Raw genomic sequence first — 18326 nt, 5'->3', positions numbered from 1 at the left:
TATTTTGGTTTATGTGTATTTTATGTCAAGTACTATTATCTTGTCTTCCCTATTTTAGCAGTGAAGGACCCCTTAGACTTGCTTGCGGTCTGTTGCGATTCCGATGAAAAATTCTTGAAAAATAAATATAAATTGCGTAAACGAGGGGTGAACGCAAAAGTAATGTGAGCGCAAAATCCCAACAGACTTGCCATCAGTGTAGGCGCCCTTACATTACGAAATACTGATTTCATGATACAGTCATCGCGATCTAACTATTGCATTAAGAGTTAACGTATTACGACCAGGCAATGTTTTTGTGAGTCTATAATAAAGCTATGGCTTTCATGTCAGTAATTTTCGTATTTGTATTTATATATTTAGCCTTTCGACGCTATCCTTTACTTCCGTCTTATCCGTTTTCGAGCATCTGTGAGTAACAGTAACAGTTTTGTCTTCATGCTGTGACTGTGACCTATATGCATGAACAAGTAACGTGAATAATTTATTTGCTGAGTCAATTTTTTTGCACATTTCCCTTTTCTTTAAGGTGGGTAAGAAGAAGGCATTAACACATCTGTTATCCAAACATGCCTGTGAGAATCTTACTTGAATAACAAATTGATGGATACTAACAATACCTTGTGGATCTTTTCTTTGTGTGACCAAAGATATAACTAAGACTAAAAATAGATGGAATCAATTCTGATCACTTGTATGAAAAAAATATAGTACAGCATCTTGTCTCAGAAAATACCAATTAACATGTTAAATTCATCCATGTGCTGCATTAATCTCATAACATAAATTGTATGAAATTTGCATTACAACAGTTAGCGAAAAAAGTACACTGAGCTTGCATCCTCTCAGCTGAGATAGCTGTGCTGTTAGCAAAGCACATGAATAAATACAATATAGGTAATTAACATAAATATTATGTAAATTAGCTGATATATGCAATACTATAAATATACTATTAATATTGCTTTAATTCAAATCATAAGATTCATAGCAGAACAGAAGAGAACAAACAAATAAATGTAAAAGTTAGTACAGTTAATTTTTCCGGTGTTGGAAAAGTGCTGACTTCCACTGTATATCAGAGTTATACAGACTCAAAAGCAGACGATTTGACGACCTCTGCCCACGTTCATTAAATTTAAAAATGAGATTACGATAAATACACGGAAACGAATTAATGCGGTTTGTAACGAACATAGTACTAGCGCTACAGTCATTTGGATAACCAAAGAGTCTGCGGAATGCATTATTATAACATACTTTAAGAGCGTTCATGTTCGATTTACAGTAAGTTTTAAATACAATATATTTCACATGATAACTGCATTTGGCGAATTTACGTAACATAATGTTAGCTCTCATACTGAACGACCGTCTCTGGTTGTCAATATCCATATTGTCATTTAAATCCGTAGTCAATACGTGACCGAGGTAAGTAAAGTTCCCAACAAAGTTAATGTCAATACCATATATAGTAATTGCATTCAATATCATAATGGGTCGCATAGATTTCACAAACATGTACAAGTTTTCTCAAACCCCTGATAGAGGGCGCGATCACGCACATATCATCAGCATAACTAAGGTTATTAATTAATGTTTTACCAACTAGGCACCCGCTCATGGTATTATTGAGCTGGATGTTCAATTTATCCACATACACATTGAATAAGACTGGCGAGATAACACCCCCTTGTCGCACCCCATTAGATACAGAGAATAGTCGCCAGACAGAATGATTCCATCTGTGATAGAATAGTTTTGCGAGGAATACCAGTTCACAAGAAATCGTACGATGTAAGGTGAAACCTTACGGTCTACTAGTTTGCTAAACAGTGTCCAGTGGTTGACTTTGTCAAAAGCTTTTGACGCATCAAGAAAACAAACAAAGACATTACTACCGAGAGAGTTATAGTGACGAATAAGCTCTTTTAAATCGAAAACACATAAAACCGGAGAATGATTCTTTTTAAAACCAAATTGATTGCTGGTAGTCATGAGGTAGAGTTCACACCTCTCAAGAAGCAAGTGTTCCACTAGTTTTGATATTACTGTTGTTATTGCAATAGGATGGTAGTTGTTCTTGCTGGTCACATCTCCATTTTTGTTCTTCAATTGAAGAAGAAGAGTAACGTTTGACTTATCAGTAGGAATATATCCGTGGACAAACATAGATGAGATACACATAGACAAATGCACATTAACAGACGAGTTGGCATACATAAGATTCTCAGCGCTGAGACCACCAGAGTCACGCGACTTTTGAGTTGGTAGCTTACCGATAATATTCGCAATGTCCGCACTAGATACAAGAATATCGTTATTATCACAGTCAGATATATAGTTATGAACGTTTGCTTTATATTGATCATGCTTCACAGAATTTAAAATAGCTTCAAAATGATCGGCCCACATATCAGCAATTTCTGGTTCACCCGAGGTACCCCCAACCGTTGAGGGCGATGTACCACGTTTTTTTGTATGAACCTTCTTCCAGAAGAATGCACTGCACTCTTTATTTATAAATGATTTTGCAATAGAATCAGCTCTAGCCTGTGCTTCGTTCTTTCTGTAACTACGTAGTGCAAGCTTGAATTTTGATCTTGATGATTGTATCATATGGTGAATGAAACCTTGTCTGGGTTTGCCAGCATCTCGCCACACAAGAAAACATTCACGAGCCATATCATGGGCGTCTTTAACAAGATCATTCCAGTCCGGAACTGGAACAAAACTGACCATAGATTTAACTTTAAACGACAAATGTTCTGACTTGTTCAGTGCAGCCACAATTTCTTTGTAGAACCGATTAATGTCACTACAATGATTACTATCTTTACAACTAATATCTGAGCAGCAAATGGCTTCCTCTGTAATATCAATGGTTTCCAAATATAGCTCAGTGTGCTTTATATAATTTATCAAATTGTGTGGTTTGGCTTTCGTCCAATCAATGTGCATGTCACGTGGTTTAGCTTGATTGGAGGATTGGCAGTTGGTGTGGATCAACTTTTGGGACTCGCACACAATGGACATTGGCATATGATCAGATGCAACACAGTCACAAATAAAATGGATATCTATAATCGAGCGATGTGCACCAAGACGAAATACAATGGTCTAACCATGAGGTAGTGGAATGTGCCTCACCAAGATATGTAAGCACAGAGTTCGAAATTATAAGACCCATATTTTCACAGAACTCATGGACGTCTTTACCGAATAGCGATTTGGGGTCAGCATTCCAGTCCCCAAAAATACAAACGTTGGGTGTGTCACAATCTTCGACGACGTCAATAATTTTACCGAGGTAATTCATATATTCTTCTAAGTTTTAGGGAGGTACACACGCAGAAGAAACAACATGCTATTATCATTCCGAATTTCAGCCCCAATCAGTCTCGGATCATTATACGTTTTAACCTTAACCAAGTTCAAAAGAGACTTCCGCCAAAGGATGGCTACACCCCCATATGGTCGCCCAACAATTATATCAGTACTTGTGACAACAGCTGATATACCGAGAGAATAAAAGTCATACAGTTGTAGGTTACAAGTCTGAGACGATTTGCCATGGGGACTGAGTTAGTTACGACGATTATAGAATCTACGCACGAGCGCCCCCTCCGGCCACGATTCGGGGTTCATAAGTTTAGAAAAGTCGACAACTGAAGATGAGGAACAGAATGAGGAGTATGTGTCATATTTAGTAACAAATTTATCACATTTAACATAGACTACATTCATGTTTGCCTGGATATATGCTTCAATCATGTCCGCTGTAGTATCAGGACCAAATCTATAGATGAAAATGCTTGCACGCTTATGAATAATAGAGATATTCCCAGGAAGTTTGCAGGTGCCATAAACAACATAATGAGGTCTCTTGCGATAATGAAGACGACGGTTGCTGTCCGCATTATGGTCACGTTGAGGATCAACTGAGTGTAATTTCTATTGTTTGGATGACGTCAGCACATTTAGTGATTCATTAATTAGCGCCTCGGCGTAACTACGATGTCTTCGTCTTTGTCGACGGCTGTGTTGTGTCACATAATTGGCTGAAATCACAATATTTTCGTTATGAGCTTCAATGGCAGGTGTTATTGAATTAACTGTCAAACGATTCTGTTTACTATCCATTTTATCTGATCCGGTATTGACAGTAGCAGTTACCTCAGTATTAGATGATATATCCAGCTTTTTCTTGATAGCACGAATATCATTAAATATATCTTCATGATATTTAGAAATTGCATCCACATAATTTTTTAGAATTGCAATGTCACGTTTTGTGTAAACTGTGTTTTTCAATAGCAAGGAAAGATCAACACGATCAAGGTTGATATGTGGTAGCTTACTCAGGTTTCTAGCAACAAAACACGGAATATGATCAGGTTTTATTTCATGTAGTAGTCCCATGATGTCATTGATGTTATTGACAGACTTTTTTAGTCCCTGCCTTTTGATATTTCGTCGAGTGGTTTGCTCACAACACAACTCATATAACATACATTTAGCTTCATCAATCTCCGAGTCACTATACGTGTCAGTACATAACTTCATAAGCACATCAATGGCAATAATATTCATTTTGTCAACAAGAAAACATAACATTTAATTGATAATAATGCTTGTACCTTGATAGGTTGCATGCGCACTTGAAGATGCTCCATTAATCCAACTATTCACGTCTTCGTCTTTGTCCTCGACATTTCTACTTGGTGGAACCGTTTAGAGTTACAAGTCGTGCATAAATCCAGATTGCCTTTACACTAAGAAACACCACACGAAGCACCACAGTCATTACAGCGTATTCCATTCATCATGAGCAAAAAAATGAGTCTCAAGGAGAAATCAAGGAGATAAGAAACATTTTTAGCAGAGGCGAACGAGAGACGATGGTCACACGATGACGCCCTCTATGCATATACTATCGACACGCGAATAGTTTGTTTCTAAAACTGAATTCACAAAAAACGCATTCATCTGCCCTGGTGGATAGTTGTTTCCGGGGTGTCACGTTCATCCTGAAAACAAACACATGAATTGATAGCGTTGTTGGCCCCGATCGTAAACATGCGTGTTGACGGTGACCAATCTGTCAACCGGGAGCAGTAGAAAAAAACATCCATACTTCATGAATTCTTAGTTTAGAAACGGTCGACTAAAGGAATTTTCAAGTAAAGATCGTGATTGGGATAAAACGACTTTGTTGATACCGGATCACTGACGCCAATCCGGAGGCAAAAAAACAACATTACTGGAAAATGTATTTCATTTGCCACCAAACAGAAATGAAATACAATCAAGGCCAAACTGGTTAATGTATGCTGTTATTTTTGACAACGATCCATCATCAAAAAAAACTGCGTTGTCAATAATTTGTACGAGGTCCAACTCACGCAAAAGTAGCTGCCGTACGCCGTACCATGTTTTGAGCCTTCTCAGGCTCGTTTGTAACCCGTGATCTGATTGGCTGGTCCCTAAACGAGATTTGTATACGCATTGAGTCAGATGTAGTTAGAGGCGACTGGGACACGTTTTTCTAAGAACTGATTAACGGCAAGAAAAAACAATAAATTGACATATTCAAACTAAAATACAAACAAATAATATATAGAGGGTCATAAAAAAATTCGAGTCTCATACCTACATCGGATTTTAATCAGATTGCTCGTGAACGTTCTTCGCGTAACACGTTGACACGTACGCGTCGCCTTATCAAGCCTGTTAATATATGGATGCTAAAATGACGTCAATCTCGGGAAATATACTCTCCAAAATATTCGATCACATCACCTGCCAACTCATATGCATTTTTTTTATTTCATTCATTCAAAGTAACAACCAGCTGCTGAGGAATTTTTTAGTTATCTAAGAATAATATAATATGGTTATAAACTAAATTTGATTTACCGTTGACATTTGATGTGAATGTGAAATGTAAATGTGAAATTTACCAAACTTTTTTCAACCAATATGTTATACAGACCATATAGGATTATGAGTAACCACGTGCACTGCATCAGCGTTCAAGCTTTCAAATACCTAAAACCTTCTTCTCATAAACTTCAAGAGGGCGATACATAAAAGCTGCATTGCTAAGAAACCCAGTTAAAAATCGCGTACAAATCAGTAGAATACATGTTCGCATATCTAAGAATAAATGGCTGTGACAGTATTACGTGTGATGTTCAGAACATGCCATTTTCATTATTCTGCACTCCAGTTTTTAGCTCGTTCTGAAATGTCATGTACAGATACGTAAAATTACTTTTACATTTGAATAGGCGTTTACCCTGAGGCATTTTTCACATTTACAATTAAGACGTCGTAAACAAACACCAATTTCCAGACTACAGAAACGCTGTGCTATAGATGCGAGCAGGCATCGTCTCGAAATAACCTTCAAAAAATGCAGCCTTGACATAATAAATAATTACTTTCTTAGGCGACGTTTGTGCTCGGTAGTGATGACATTCAAGTTAATGTTCAGATTTGTTGTGATCTTCTACCAGCGATCCTCGTCGACTTCAAAGCTAAACACAAATTTCACGTTAATTTCTGTAAAACAAGTCGCATGCTAATAAAGCATACGACCGGACAAGGACTTACTGTTCAAGATCTACAAGTCGAGCTAATCTTACTATTTTTAACAAAACAATCATGACCCCTCATTTCACGGCTAAAAGGTCGCAAATCACAAACCTGGGTAATTTTCAACGTAAAACATCATACTTACTTGAAATTCTTCTCTTTTTTTAAGTTTGCTTGTATACAATATTACAACTACATTTTTAAACGATATATGAGAACGCCTTCTCTGACTACTAATTACGAAGCAATATATCGGTGTATATATAATATAACAAAGAAACATTATGGCTATATTGTAATAGATGATGAATTATTGCTCTTCACTTTGGTAACGTGGAAGATGATGAGTAAGTTCAAATGCACTTCTATCTTCTTTTTTTGGGGGGGGGGAATTATTTGTAAACAAAGTGGTTAGTGAAATTATAGTCACGATATCATCACATTATCATATATTTAATAAGTAATATCACTTATTTAAACCGATGCGCAATATCACGAATCTTACTTACTTGCTCATGAGTAATAATGAGTACAAGCTTCTTCCAATGAGTGTTCATTTTGTGCACAGGGTTGTTACACGAGTATGTTTCCAGCGCCCTCACATGGTCTAAATTATACACAGATCGCATAGCTTACATCCAAACCAAAGTTGTAGATGCAAGCCCAACAGTAAGTACTGCCAATTCTTGCAAGACCTTTGTCAGTATGTCCAAGAATTATTATTCCGGCAAAATGCAAGTTAAGAATAACTATAATTACGTAATTACACATTGTGGAATGACCAAACTGAGGGATGAGCCGCGTGGCGGTAGAACAAATTAACATATTCAACTTGCTGCATGTTTAAAAACACGACGTATATATTTACACGCAATTTACATACATGTTTCGAAAATTATTTAAATAATTTAAATTAAAAATCAATCTAATTGGTATGAATGCATGCTTCTTCGTACTTTGCTTTTACCGAAAACCGAAAAAAACACAATGAGTTTTATTGAATGGCTGTGATAATGTCTATCGGTCAATCCATCATTCATTAGTAGTTGATGGGTGTACGTAACATCAAGTAAGGTTTGGCTATTGAGGTTAGGGGCCACAGGTGTGGTGTTAATTACTACACTACACTACACTACACGACCATTGTACGCGTTGCATTGATGAAGTGTGATCACGGTGCCATGGCAACCAACGACTTTGGTTTGTAAATGTTTCATTCGAGTGTATTGGGCAATATGTTCACAATTTACTTGCACTCTCAAAAACCGCTAGAACAAAGCTCAATTCAACCCTTAAATCAAGCACATTCCATGTTGTACAACCGACTGGATATTGCCAGTATTACACTCCATACATTTCTGCATACATAGTTTATGGGAAACTCAAGGCTACGGGTTCTAGGCGAGATCAGGAAAGATGACTATACAGATTTGATCAAATGTCACACACACAAGATAAAACTTCATAGACATGTTGGCAAGCAACAGCAGTTCGATACCCAGTAGAAATAAAATGCCAGTTGCCCAATTCTAATTGCGCCCTCACTCGTTATATATTTCGTACACATTAAGTGGGGTAGGTACGACGACAAAGGACGTGCTCTTGGTCATGGCAGATATACGACTGATGAATTCATAGTGTGTCAGTAGTTGTTGATTTCTACGTCCTGAATATTGCCTCGCAGGTACAGATATCAACTGACCAGTAACTCCGATACAATATCAGGTAAGAATAATTATATATATTTAAATTTATGTAACAAAGGTCGTAGTTGAGTTCGTAATGATCAGAACTGTGCCAAACAATAGTAAAAAGAATTAATTAACAACTAGGCTGATTCTGGTCTCCTCATTTCACAAAGTTACGTACATTGTTGTTTCATGAACATGGGTGTGCTTGACAAGTACTATACAATATGATTGTTTCAAATGTTTTTATTTATATTCATTTGATTCACACAGAATATAAACAAAATCTAATTTTGACAGTATTGCATGTTTGTGTTATATTTCCATCGTACTTGGAAAGTACTTGTCCAATATTTTACAAGCTGTGAATAGTTAAAATTGGTGCGTGTGAGTTGACCTATTGTAGAACCGTTCATGCTTCGGTCACTAGGTACGTATAGTATGTATTTGGGACGTGTTAAAAGGATGTGGAGTTAATTACTAACTTACCTGACCAAAGTACATCTATTGTTAGCATTACACTACGTTGGTCTGTTAAATGTTATAAAAAAAAATGACAAGTTCACCAATATTCCCACAAAACCAACAAATTTAGACATTCTAATTCATCCCACGGACCATCCCTTCAATCATGCTTCGACGACGATTCCATTATATTGGATATCTCACATCATATCGGCAATTTGATTGATCGGACGTGTGTTAAAATTAGGCCACACCGACTTAATTTAATGGATGACATCCGCGCACGCATTAGTTTTCGCCTGTTCTAAAAAAAAAAAAAAATCCGAAGACGAGTCTCCACAGATTGGTTTTCTGTCCAGAACTTGCCGACTCATATTGTCGCAAAGCGCCTGCTTGTCGTAAAACTTGTTTTGGACTACCTCAAAACGTACCAATTTTGTCGTAAATGGTCTTCTGCACATTCGTATTGCGTTGCCGGGAATTCTAACATGGCGACCACGCCACCAAAATACGTGAGCATAAAAGTTCAGAGGAAAAACGGAGTGATTGTTGTAGACTGGTACGCAATTGACGTAGGCCAGAGAGATGTGACGTTTACACAGCTATACGAGAGATTGGTAGCGGCAAGCGAGTTTCGCCCAGACAAATTTAAGGACACATTGTCCAGAGTGGCTGTCCCACGTTTCTTCTGCAATGATGAGAGAGATGGGAGAGGAGTGGAGGTGTATGGTGGCCTAAAAGTCAGTCAGGCGACAAGTCAGTTCGGTTGCTTTGTTCGCATTGAAGCCGACAAAACTGCAACGAAAGCAGAGGAAGCTCCTCTGATTTGAATAATTTGCTTGCACACACAGTCAGTAATATTTTGATCATATGACAAATTTTCATTAAGATACATGTACATAATTTTCTGTATCAAAATTTTTGTTGGTGTTTTTTTTTTCAATATCGAGCCTCTTATAATTTGTTACATAGTTGAAATAGTACTAGAGCATTTGTGTCTACACTTAGTCTATCTGAAGTGTCACTTTAAAAGCTGTAGTCTGAATGTCAAAGAAGTTAATTTCCAGGTTGTTGTTGACAAACTTATTGTTCATTTTTAATTCATTTTTTTTCAATACAACACAGTAAGTTTTTCTTTATTTTATATTTATTTATTTCTTGTTGTTTTTATGATACACTGTGTTCTGTAGTTCAATTCGTAATTTTTATATCAGCTCCATAGTCCTGTGGTTTTAGCAGCATTTTTTTTTGGCAGTTTTTTTTTTCGCCCTCTCGCATTAGATTTGGGGTCTCCAGAGGATGTCATCCATAAAATTAAATCACTGTGGCCCAAATCAATATATAAGATTTATCAGCTATTGTATATAACGGAATATTTTTACAATCTTCTCTAATTATGCATGAACAAATATTCAACTATGATAAGCTGTTTTGCAACACAGCTTGCTGTCTACAAATTTTGATCACGTTTCAATTGGTGAAAATAACCCTAAAATTGCAAACATTGGCAGAAACTATATAGACGTACGTAGGTTCTACCGCAGTTGTAAAATCGCGTGTACACTTGGGCGACATTTAATAAAAACATTGTAACGTATGTGTGAAGTAAATAATACACATGTGACCAGTTATTGACTGATTCCATTGACATGCAATTGTTATTTTGATAACGTTGCTTTCACCACACTTAAGACACAGAAGCACGTAAAGATTCAACATTGAGCATATAAAGTTGCTTGAACACTTATGTATCTTTCGGAGAAGTAACCACTAACAGTAAACGACATACATTTTCCAGAACCCCAGCCATGTAATACAATTGAGAAACTACCAAACATATTATAAATTTCGCCAATTTCTAAATTCTAATAAGCAACAACAGTTTAGGTATTTCAGTAACGAAATTGGTTCTATAACTCGTCTTACCTGGCGAATATTCGTCCCTAGATAATGACCACGCAATACTATAGTCTAACTTGACAAGAGTGGTAACGACACACACACTCACCCACCCACACACACACGTATTCATCCCTACAATCATACGAGTTGATAAATAGCCTAGCGGTTGTGAATCTCTATTTTAAAAATGTCATCAATCTATCATCATCGACAACACAGTTATTACACGAGTCACATATATTATGCCCTCATTGAGTACGTTGTCCTTTGATTGGTACAGTGTGCCATATATACTTAAGATAAGAAGATTGACATCAATAGACTTATCATACAGGGTGTGCATTGCGATAAGAACTGTAGCATCGGTAAAACTATCTTACAGGGTGTGTACACTCAATCTCAAAATTGTCGCGCTCACAGGCAGACAGCAGCTGCTCACAGACATGTTCACAGGAACACAGCAGGTTTCTCATTTATTTTATAAATAAGAATTGTCTGGCTTATTTCCACATGTCACTGCATTATTGTATTAGGCGATGTATTTCCATGGCTGTTGATTCTGAACTTTTTTTACAAGATTATTAACTAGTTGGAGGTTCCGCCATATATATTTAGTTTTATCTTTTTCATTTTATTAAACAAATGATACGCACATTATTTATATTATACATACACCGATTATTACACAGTGTCACTATTATCTTTCACTCAATTAACCATTATCATGTTCTGATTTGTTGAATTCCAGTTAATTGGTATTAAGAATTTGTGAATACGCACAAAAACGTCATGTCTACTGCGGTTAAGGCAACAGTGGCGATAGATTTTGGGACGACCTTCAGTGGATTCGCCTATTCCAATAATTCTCACCAGAACAGAGGGGCCACAGAACACATATACATGAGCAAAAAGTGGGGGCACAATAGAGGCATCAGCACTTTAAGAACGCCAACGTGCATGCTTTTGAAACCAGACAAGGGGTTTGATGCCTTCGGATATGACGCTCAAGAAAAATTTGCTAGTCTGGAAGGAGGAGCAGACAAAGAGTACTATTATCTAGAGAGATTTAAAATGGAGTTACATAACAGAGAGGTAAAGTTACTATGTACAAATAATTAGAAATAACATGTCCAAACATGAATCTTTAAACAAAAGTCCTATAAGAAAAATTTACAAGCAACGTAGTATTCTGGATTTGGTTGATCTTGGCAATTTGTCGTATACATGAAACACTCTTCCGAAATTATATATTATCAAATATATATAAGTTACCTATGCAAATATATATTAGTACATGTTTCAGTCGGCTACGTGATTGCATTGGGCAAACAATGTCTGTGTACAGTTAATCCGACAGGTGTATGTGAAATTAGTCGTCCATCTTGGATTGCATGTTTGAGAATATGCCAGTACTTTCATTCTATATTTATATATATTCATTTATACGACAATGTATGTCTTTCAGAAAATTGATGTTAACACTGAACTCACTGCAAGTAATGGTAAGCGAGTCAATGCCCTGCTTGTATTCGCTGAAGCTATAAAATTCCTGGCAACTGAAGCAGTTGAAGTAATACGTCAGCGTTCTGGTTCTAAGTTGAGTAAAGATGACATTCAGTGGATATTGACTGTACCAGCAATTTGGAATCAAGTATCCAAACAATTTATGAGGGAGGCGTGTATCGAGGTGATTTTAACTTCTTAGCTTTTATTAGGTTAGTTATGAGGTATTGTGATCGGTCATAAAATAGGGCCCGTGTGACTCTTCAGAGGTGGGAAGAATGTTAAATTATGATTCAATGAAGCGGTTCTTACTAGCTGTCAAGATAACATATATTGCTGTGCTTTTCTTACGATGTTGTAGTCCTTTGAGAGGCAATAGGAAAATAATTTGTCTTGTTAATCCAGGTATTAAATTTAGCTGGTTGCAATAAATGTAGTCTAAACAGTATATATAGTGATATGCATCATGGTTATTTTTTTTTACCAAACTACAATTTAGATTGAATTAACTTTTTGATGCACTGTATTCTATTGCCATTAAAATATCCATCTCAGTTGGAATACGTCACTGTATTTCAGGCTTCTATCATTACAAGGGAAAATCCACGGCAACTCATGCTGGCACTGGAACCTGAAGCGGCTGGTCTAGACTGCAGGACACGGAGTATGGCGGAATTCGTAGATGGAAAATCAAAGGAAAAGTGTGGAGATGTTACTGCAAAGCCTGGGACAACGTACATGGTTATTGATAATGGCGGTAGATTTCGTTTTAAAAGTTTCGTTTTGTAATAGTCATATGTTTTTACAGATACGTGATGATGTTCCAACATGCGTATTCTATTTTAATGAATGTCGACCAAAACACAGTAAATGCGTTTGCATTCTTTCACATCTGATGGCTAGTACCAATTTTTAAATTCAAAGTGTGTCGTACCACTAAATCATTTGATGCTATATTTCCTTATTTCAGTCGTTGTTTATATGTTGGCTTTAACTTTATGGTTACATACAGTGGTTACCAAAAACATGTTAGTCCGTTTCTAGGCAGATAACCTCACCCTAAGAAATTGAAACTACATAATATATAATTTCTGTTATTATGCGTTATCTAACACATGTTAATACATTTTACACAGGTGGCACTGTTGATATCACTGTGCATCGAATCAACAAGGATCAGACAATTGATGAGCTACATCGACCAACTGGAGGAGCATGGGGAGGAATTTGTGTGGAGGAGGCATTTGAGAAACTGATGAGTGATCTCTTCGGCTCAAAATTCATTGCCGAATACAAATACAGCTATCCAGCACAATGGACCGAGCTTATGACCGATTTTGAAATGAAAAAGCAATCGCCTAAATTGTCGAATGAATACACTAGAATCCGATTCCCCTACGACTTATTCACTAAGGCAAAGATCACCACAAGAGCAAGGTGTCGTTTTGAAGCAGATGACGTGAAGCTGACAGGTGGTTATCTTAGACTTAGTCCCAGTGTGATGATGGGATTATTTGAGAAACCAGTAAACAACATCACCAATTTTGTTGCTGATTTGTTGAAAGATAGACAATTTGATAATGTTACTATTATGTTTCTTGTTGGTGGATTTTCCGATTCGCCATTTTTGAGAAAGAAATTTGATGACAAATTTGGATCAAAATATAAAATTTTGACACCAATCGATGCGAGTTTATGTGTTGTCAGAGGGGCTGTATTGTTTGGTCAAAAACCTGAAATAATTAGCACCAGAGTAAGTCCCTACACCTACGGTACCTACCTGACTGTCTTATTCGAAGAATCGGAACACGAGGAAAGGTACCGTTATACTTATATGGGCGATGAATTTTGTGATATTTTTCACAAACTGGTCACGACTGGTGAGAAAGTCAAACTCGGGGAGATCAGGTCGGTAACCACATACCCCGTGAATGAATCACAAAAGACTGTCGATATTGACTTTTATATTACAGCTAACAAGAAAGTGACGTATGTAAATGAACCGCATGTAAGAAAAGTTGCAAGCGTTACCCTTGAAAGCCTCAACACCAGCAAAGGTAATGACAGGCAGTTCAAATTGGACATTCAATTTGGAAATACAGAAATTCAAGCCACAACTAAAGACGAAGAAAGTGGCAACAGCAAGATTGTGTTTCTTGATTTCTTTTCCCATTCCACTGAACGTGGGTCGTGAAAAGAAATCGTGACACTGACACTGACGAATCTCGCACCTTTGTGTGATGAATATATCTATAATCATTAGGTGTATGATTGCATAATTACAGATTGTAATGTGTTCAGGGATATTTTATTTAAATTTAGTATATCTTACTCAATTTAGTATGAAATCGTGTATTTATTCCTTTTGAAAGAAGCAGTTACATTGTTATTCTTACAAAATATTTCAAACCAAGAAGTGAACTTCATGTACCTATTTTATATCTTAATGACGGTTCGATTGTGGCAAAGTAAACCACCGCTTTATATTATTCCTGTCAAAGTATGTATATATATGTATAAAGTTTGTATGTAAATATATATATGTATATTATATATAACAATACTTCTTATTATGCATATTTAGAGGACATTTGCGTTTAATACCGCAAACCACGTATGATATTGCCAGTTTATATTTGTAGAAACATGTACATTTTACATCGACAATACTCTCACATTTTATGGTGAATAGTAACTATTTGTGCACGGGGAACATGATACTCATTAATCAAAAGTGACACTGATGATTTTTTTGTTTGCTGTGCTCTGGGCTTCTGTGTACTGATTCAAGAACTACGGATCAACCAATATTGAACGTAACTTAAAATAGGTTTTGCATGGACACATTCGAATAAATACGTAACCCTATGTCGTTCTGCCTTATAAACATATTCATAAACAAGAGACGTTCACATTTCCCGAAACCCTGGTGAAAAATACGGCTAAAGTTTGATATTTGTTCTGAGCACTTCCTGTTAGCATAACATATACATTTATAGGCTGATAAACTGATAGACTGTCGCCATATACCTCATAACAGCGTATTTGTAAATAATTGAATTTGAGAAAAACATGGAACTCAACGAACTCATGTTGTACTTAATAAACCTTATTATTTAAAGCCAACTGTTTTCATTTGAAATCAATCTCATTCAACCTCCAACGATTGTATGGGTGAGTGTCTACTTCCATTGCACGAAGCCCTCAACTCAACCCCCAACGTTGACTGGTCGGGTGAGTATCTACTTCCATTGCACGAAGCCCTCAACTCAACCCCCAACGTTGACTGGTCGGGTGAGTGTCTACTTCCATTGCACGAAGCCCTCAACTTAACCCCAACGTTGACTGGTCGGGTGAGTGTCTACTTCCATTGCACGAAGCTCTCAACTCAACCCCAACGTTGACTGGTCGGGTGAGTATCGTCTTCCATTGCACGAAGCACTCAACTCAACCCCAACGTTGACTGGTCGGGTGAGTGTCTACTTCCATTGCACGAAGCTCTCAACTCAACCCCAACGTTGACTGGTCGGGTGAGTGTCGTCTTCCATTGCACGAAGCACTCAACTCAACCCCAACGTTGACTGGTCGGGTGAGTGTTTACTTCCATTGCACGAATCTCTCAACTCAACCCCAACGTTGACTGGTCGGGTGAGTGTCTACTTCCATTGCACAAAGCTCTCAACTCAACCCCAACGTTGACTGGTCGGGTGAGTGTCTACTTCCATTGCACGAAGCATTCAACTCAACCCCAACGTTGACTGGTCGGGTGAGTGTCTACTTCCATTGCACGAATCTTTCAACTCAACCCCAACTTTGACTGGTCGGGTGAGTGTCAACTTCCATTGCACGAAGCTCTCAACTCAACCCCAACGTTGACTGGTCGGGTTAGTGTCTACTTCCATTCCACGAAGTCCTCAACTCAACCCCAACGTTGACTGGTCAGGTGAGTGTCTACTTCCATTGCACGAAGCCCTCAACTCAACCCCCAACGTTGACTGGTCGGGTGAGTGTCAACTTCCATTGCACGAAACTCTCAACTCAACTCCAACGTTGACTGGTCGGGTGAGTGTCTACTTCCATTACACGAAGCTCTCAACTCAAGCCCAACTTTGACTGGTTGGGTGAGTATTTACTTCCATTGCATGAAGCTCTCAAGTCAACCCCAACGTTGACTGACAAAATACAGAAATTTCCGTAAACACACATTTGGAACTAATCAAATGACCGCAGCGCTAGGAACATTTCATAGAAAATATACGTGGAACGTAATAAAACTGTCGGCAAGAGTACAATTATTATGGAAAATCAACGGTAACTAAAAAGTAAAAAAGAAATAGTTTCACATTTCACAATCCTAACAGAATAGGCAAGAGTTCTTTAAGCCCCTTTCACAATTGGCGCCTCACTCGTGCGATAATTTTTTTTTTCGAAAATATTTTTTCCGTCCTGTTGTAGAAGTGTTGTCTTTGAGTCGCAAGCTATATATAAAATCGTACGAGAGGTGAACGACCACTGCACCAGGATACAACAGTCGTGAGACGTAATCGTGCGATTATTTTCATGTTTCCGGGTGGAACAGTCGTACAAAGGCTGCAACGGTTGAACGATGATGCGACCAAGTCGCACGACATATGCGTTTTGTAGCGCCACATGTCGCTCGACCTAGCGACCCGTTGTACGACTACTACAACCGATCGTACAAGGCTACGACCCATTGTGCGACACACCGCACCACCTGTCGCGCGAGGTGTTGGCCTATACGACATGCGATGCGACTTTCTTCATTACAACCGCTGATGCCTGACGAGACGCTGCTACAGTGAACAAGACACAACCAAAATACAAGCATCGGCATCAGATTATCATACTGTCCAAACAGCACACGTCTCTCAATCCAGGGTTTGACTCACCACCTTCTTCTTTGCCTTGCATGTCTTTGACGTCTACGGATGAGTAAGGCCATCAATATGACATGTCTGTCTTGAACGTTTTGGATTTGCCTTCTCAGACTTAGCAAATGCAAGAGCCTCCCAGAAGCTATTGGTCGAGCAGCAGCCATGTTTACAGTATGGATGGTCCAGACATTTGGGATGAAAGCTCAGGAGTTCTCGAGCTTATATTGGGGGTGAAAAAAATCGTACAACGTTGCAAAGGGGGCAAGACAGGTCTTCCAATAGTCTTAGGGTGGTACAACGGACTCGTACGACAGGACGCATCATCGTACGACATGAAAATACTCGTGCAACACTCGTTTGGGGTCTTACGAGTGCGTGCAAAGTCGCACAACACTCGTACTGCCTGTCGTGCAATTATTTTTCATCGCGTCAGTCGCTCAAAATATCGGAGCAGCACGGTTTTTTTTCCCGACCGAGATGCGACCATTTTGTCGCATCTGGATCGTACAATAAGTGGTACAACGGCTACAACGAGTCGTACAACGGGAAAAATTTCGAGTCGCAAGCCGTTGTAGTCTGTTTGGCAACAATTGTGAAAGGGGATTTAGATCCACCCTCGCCTATAATTATAACCCTGGTCTCCAGAATCCCTTCTCTATTTCAATGGTATATACCTCACTTTGGGTCACTTATAATTACTTGGAGGGGCATAATGATTTACATTGGGGGAAGGCTGGGGTGTTAGGGTTGAGATTCAGGAGAGAGGCCATAAGGAACTATTTCTACGAAATATTGCGGAAATAAAAAGTTTGTCATCATATCGAAATCCAGGTCAAAGTTCAACATTCGTGAATATAACAATGATAACAGCAAAAGACGCGCTAGTAATAAAGTGAAGTGAATTCTGAAGACTGAATGCTCTTTTCGAACTTTGTATACGAAGCCCCGTCCTTGTCCTACAATGGCAACCGACGCTTGTTTTGGTATTAAATTAAAACCAATATTCTCATGTTTTATTGTTAATATTTGTAATACAGTAAGACACAACGGAGGATTACAATAAAATATCTTATGTTTAATCGTAATGTCAAAAATAGAATGTGACACAACACTATATACTAGTTCAGCCACTTAATTTTAAATCAATCCAATGACACTAAGAAGCAGATACGTCTTTTTGTCTGACTAAATAAAGGTTGTAACAAAAAATCAATATAATATAATACAACAAATATTATCAAATCTACTCCTCCTTAATCGAATGTAGTATAGT

General features: G+C 37.9%; 1 protein-coding gene across 1 annotated transcript; it reads left to right on the top strand.

The window, feature by feature from the left end:
- The first annotated feature begins 11444 nt into the window (after positions 1-11444).
- LOC100368695 (heat shock 70 kDa protein 12A-like) lies at positions 11445-14352 on the top strand. The gene is made up of 4 exons (XM_078014310.2): positions 11445-11747; positions 12121-12306; positions 12738-12915; positions 13295-14352. Exons 1-4 carry the CDS (start codon positions 11445-11447, stop codon positions 14350-14352), a joined length of 1725 nt encoding a protein of 574 aa, XP_077870436.2.
- The last annotated feature ends 3974 nt before the right edge of the window (positions 14353-18326 follow it).

Source organism: Saccoglossus kowalevskii, chromosome 21, assembly GCF_978046115.1.
Source record: "Saccoglossus kowalevskii chromosome 21, keSacKowa6.1, whole genome shotgun sequence".
NCBI lineage: Eukaryota > Metazoa > Hemichordata > Enteropneusta > Harrimaniidae > Saccoglossus > Saccoglossus kowalevskii.
The sequence above is the reverse complement of the archived record's forward strand: the minus strand, read 5'-3'. Positions and strand labels throughout refer to the sequence as shown.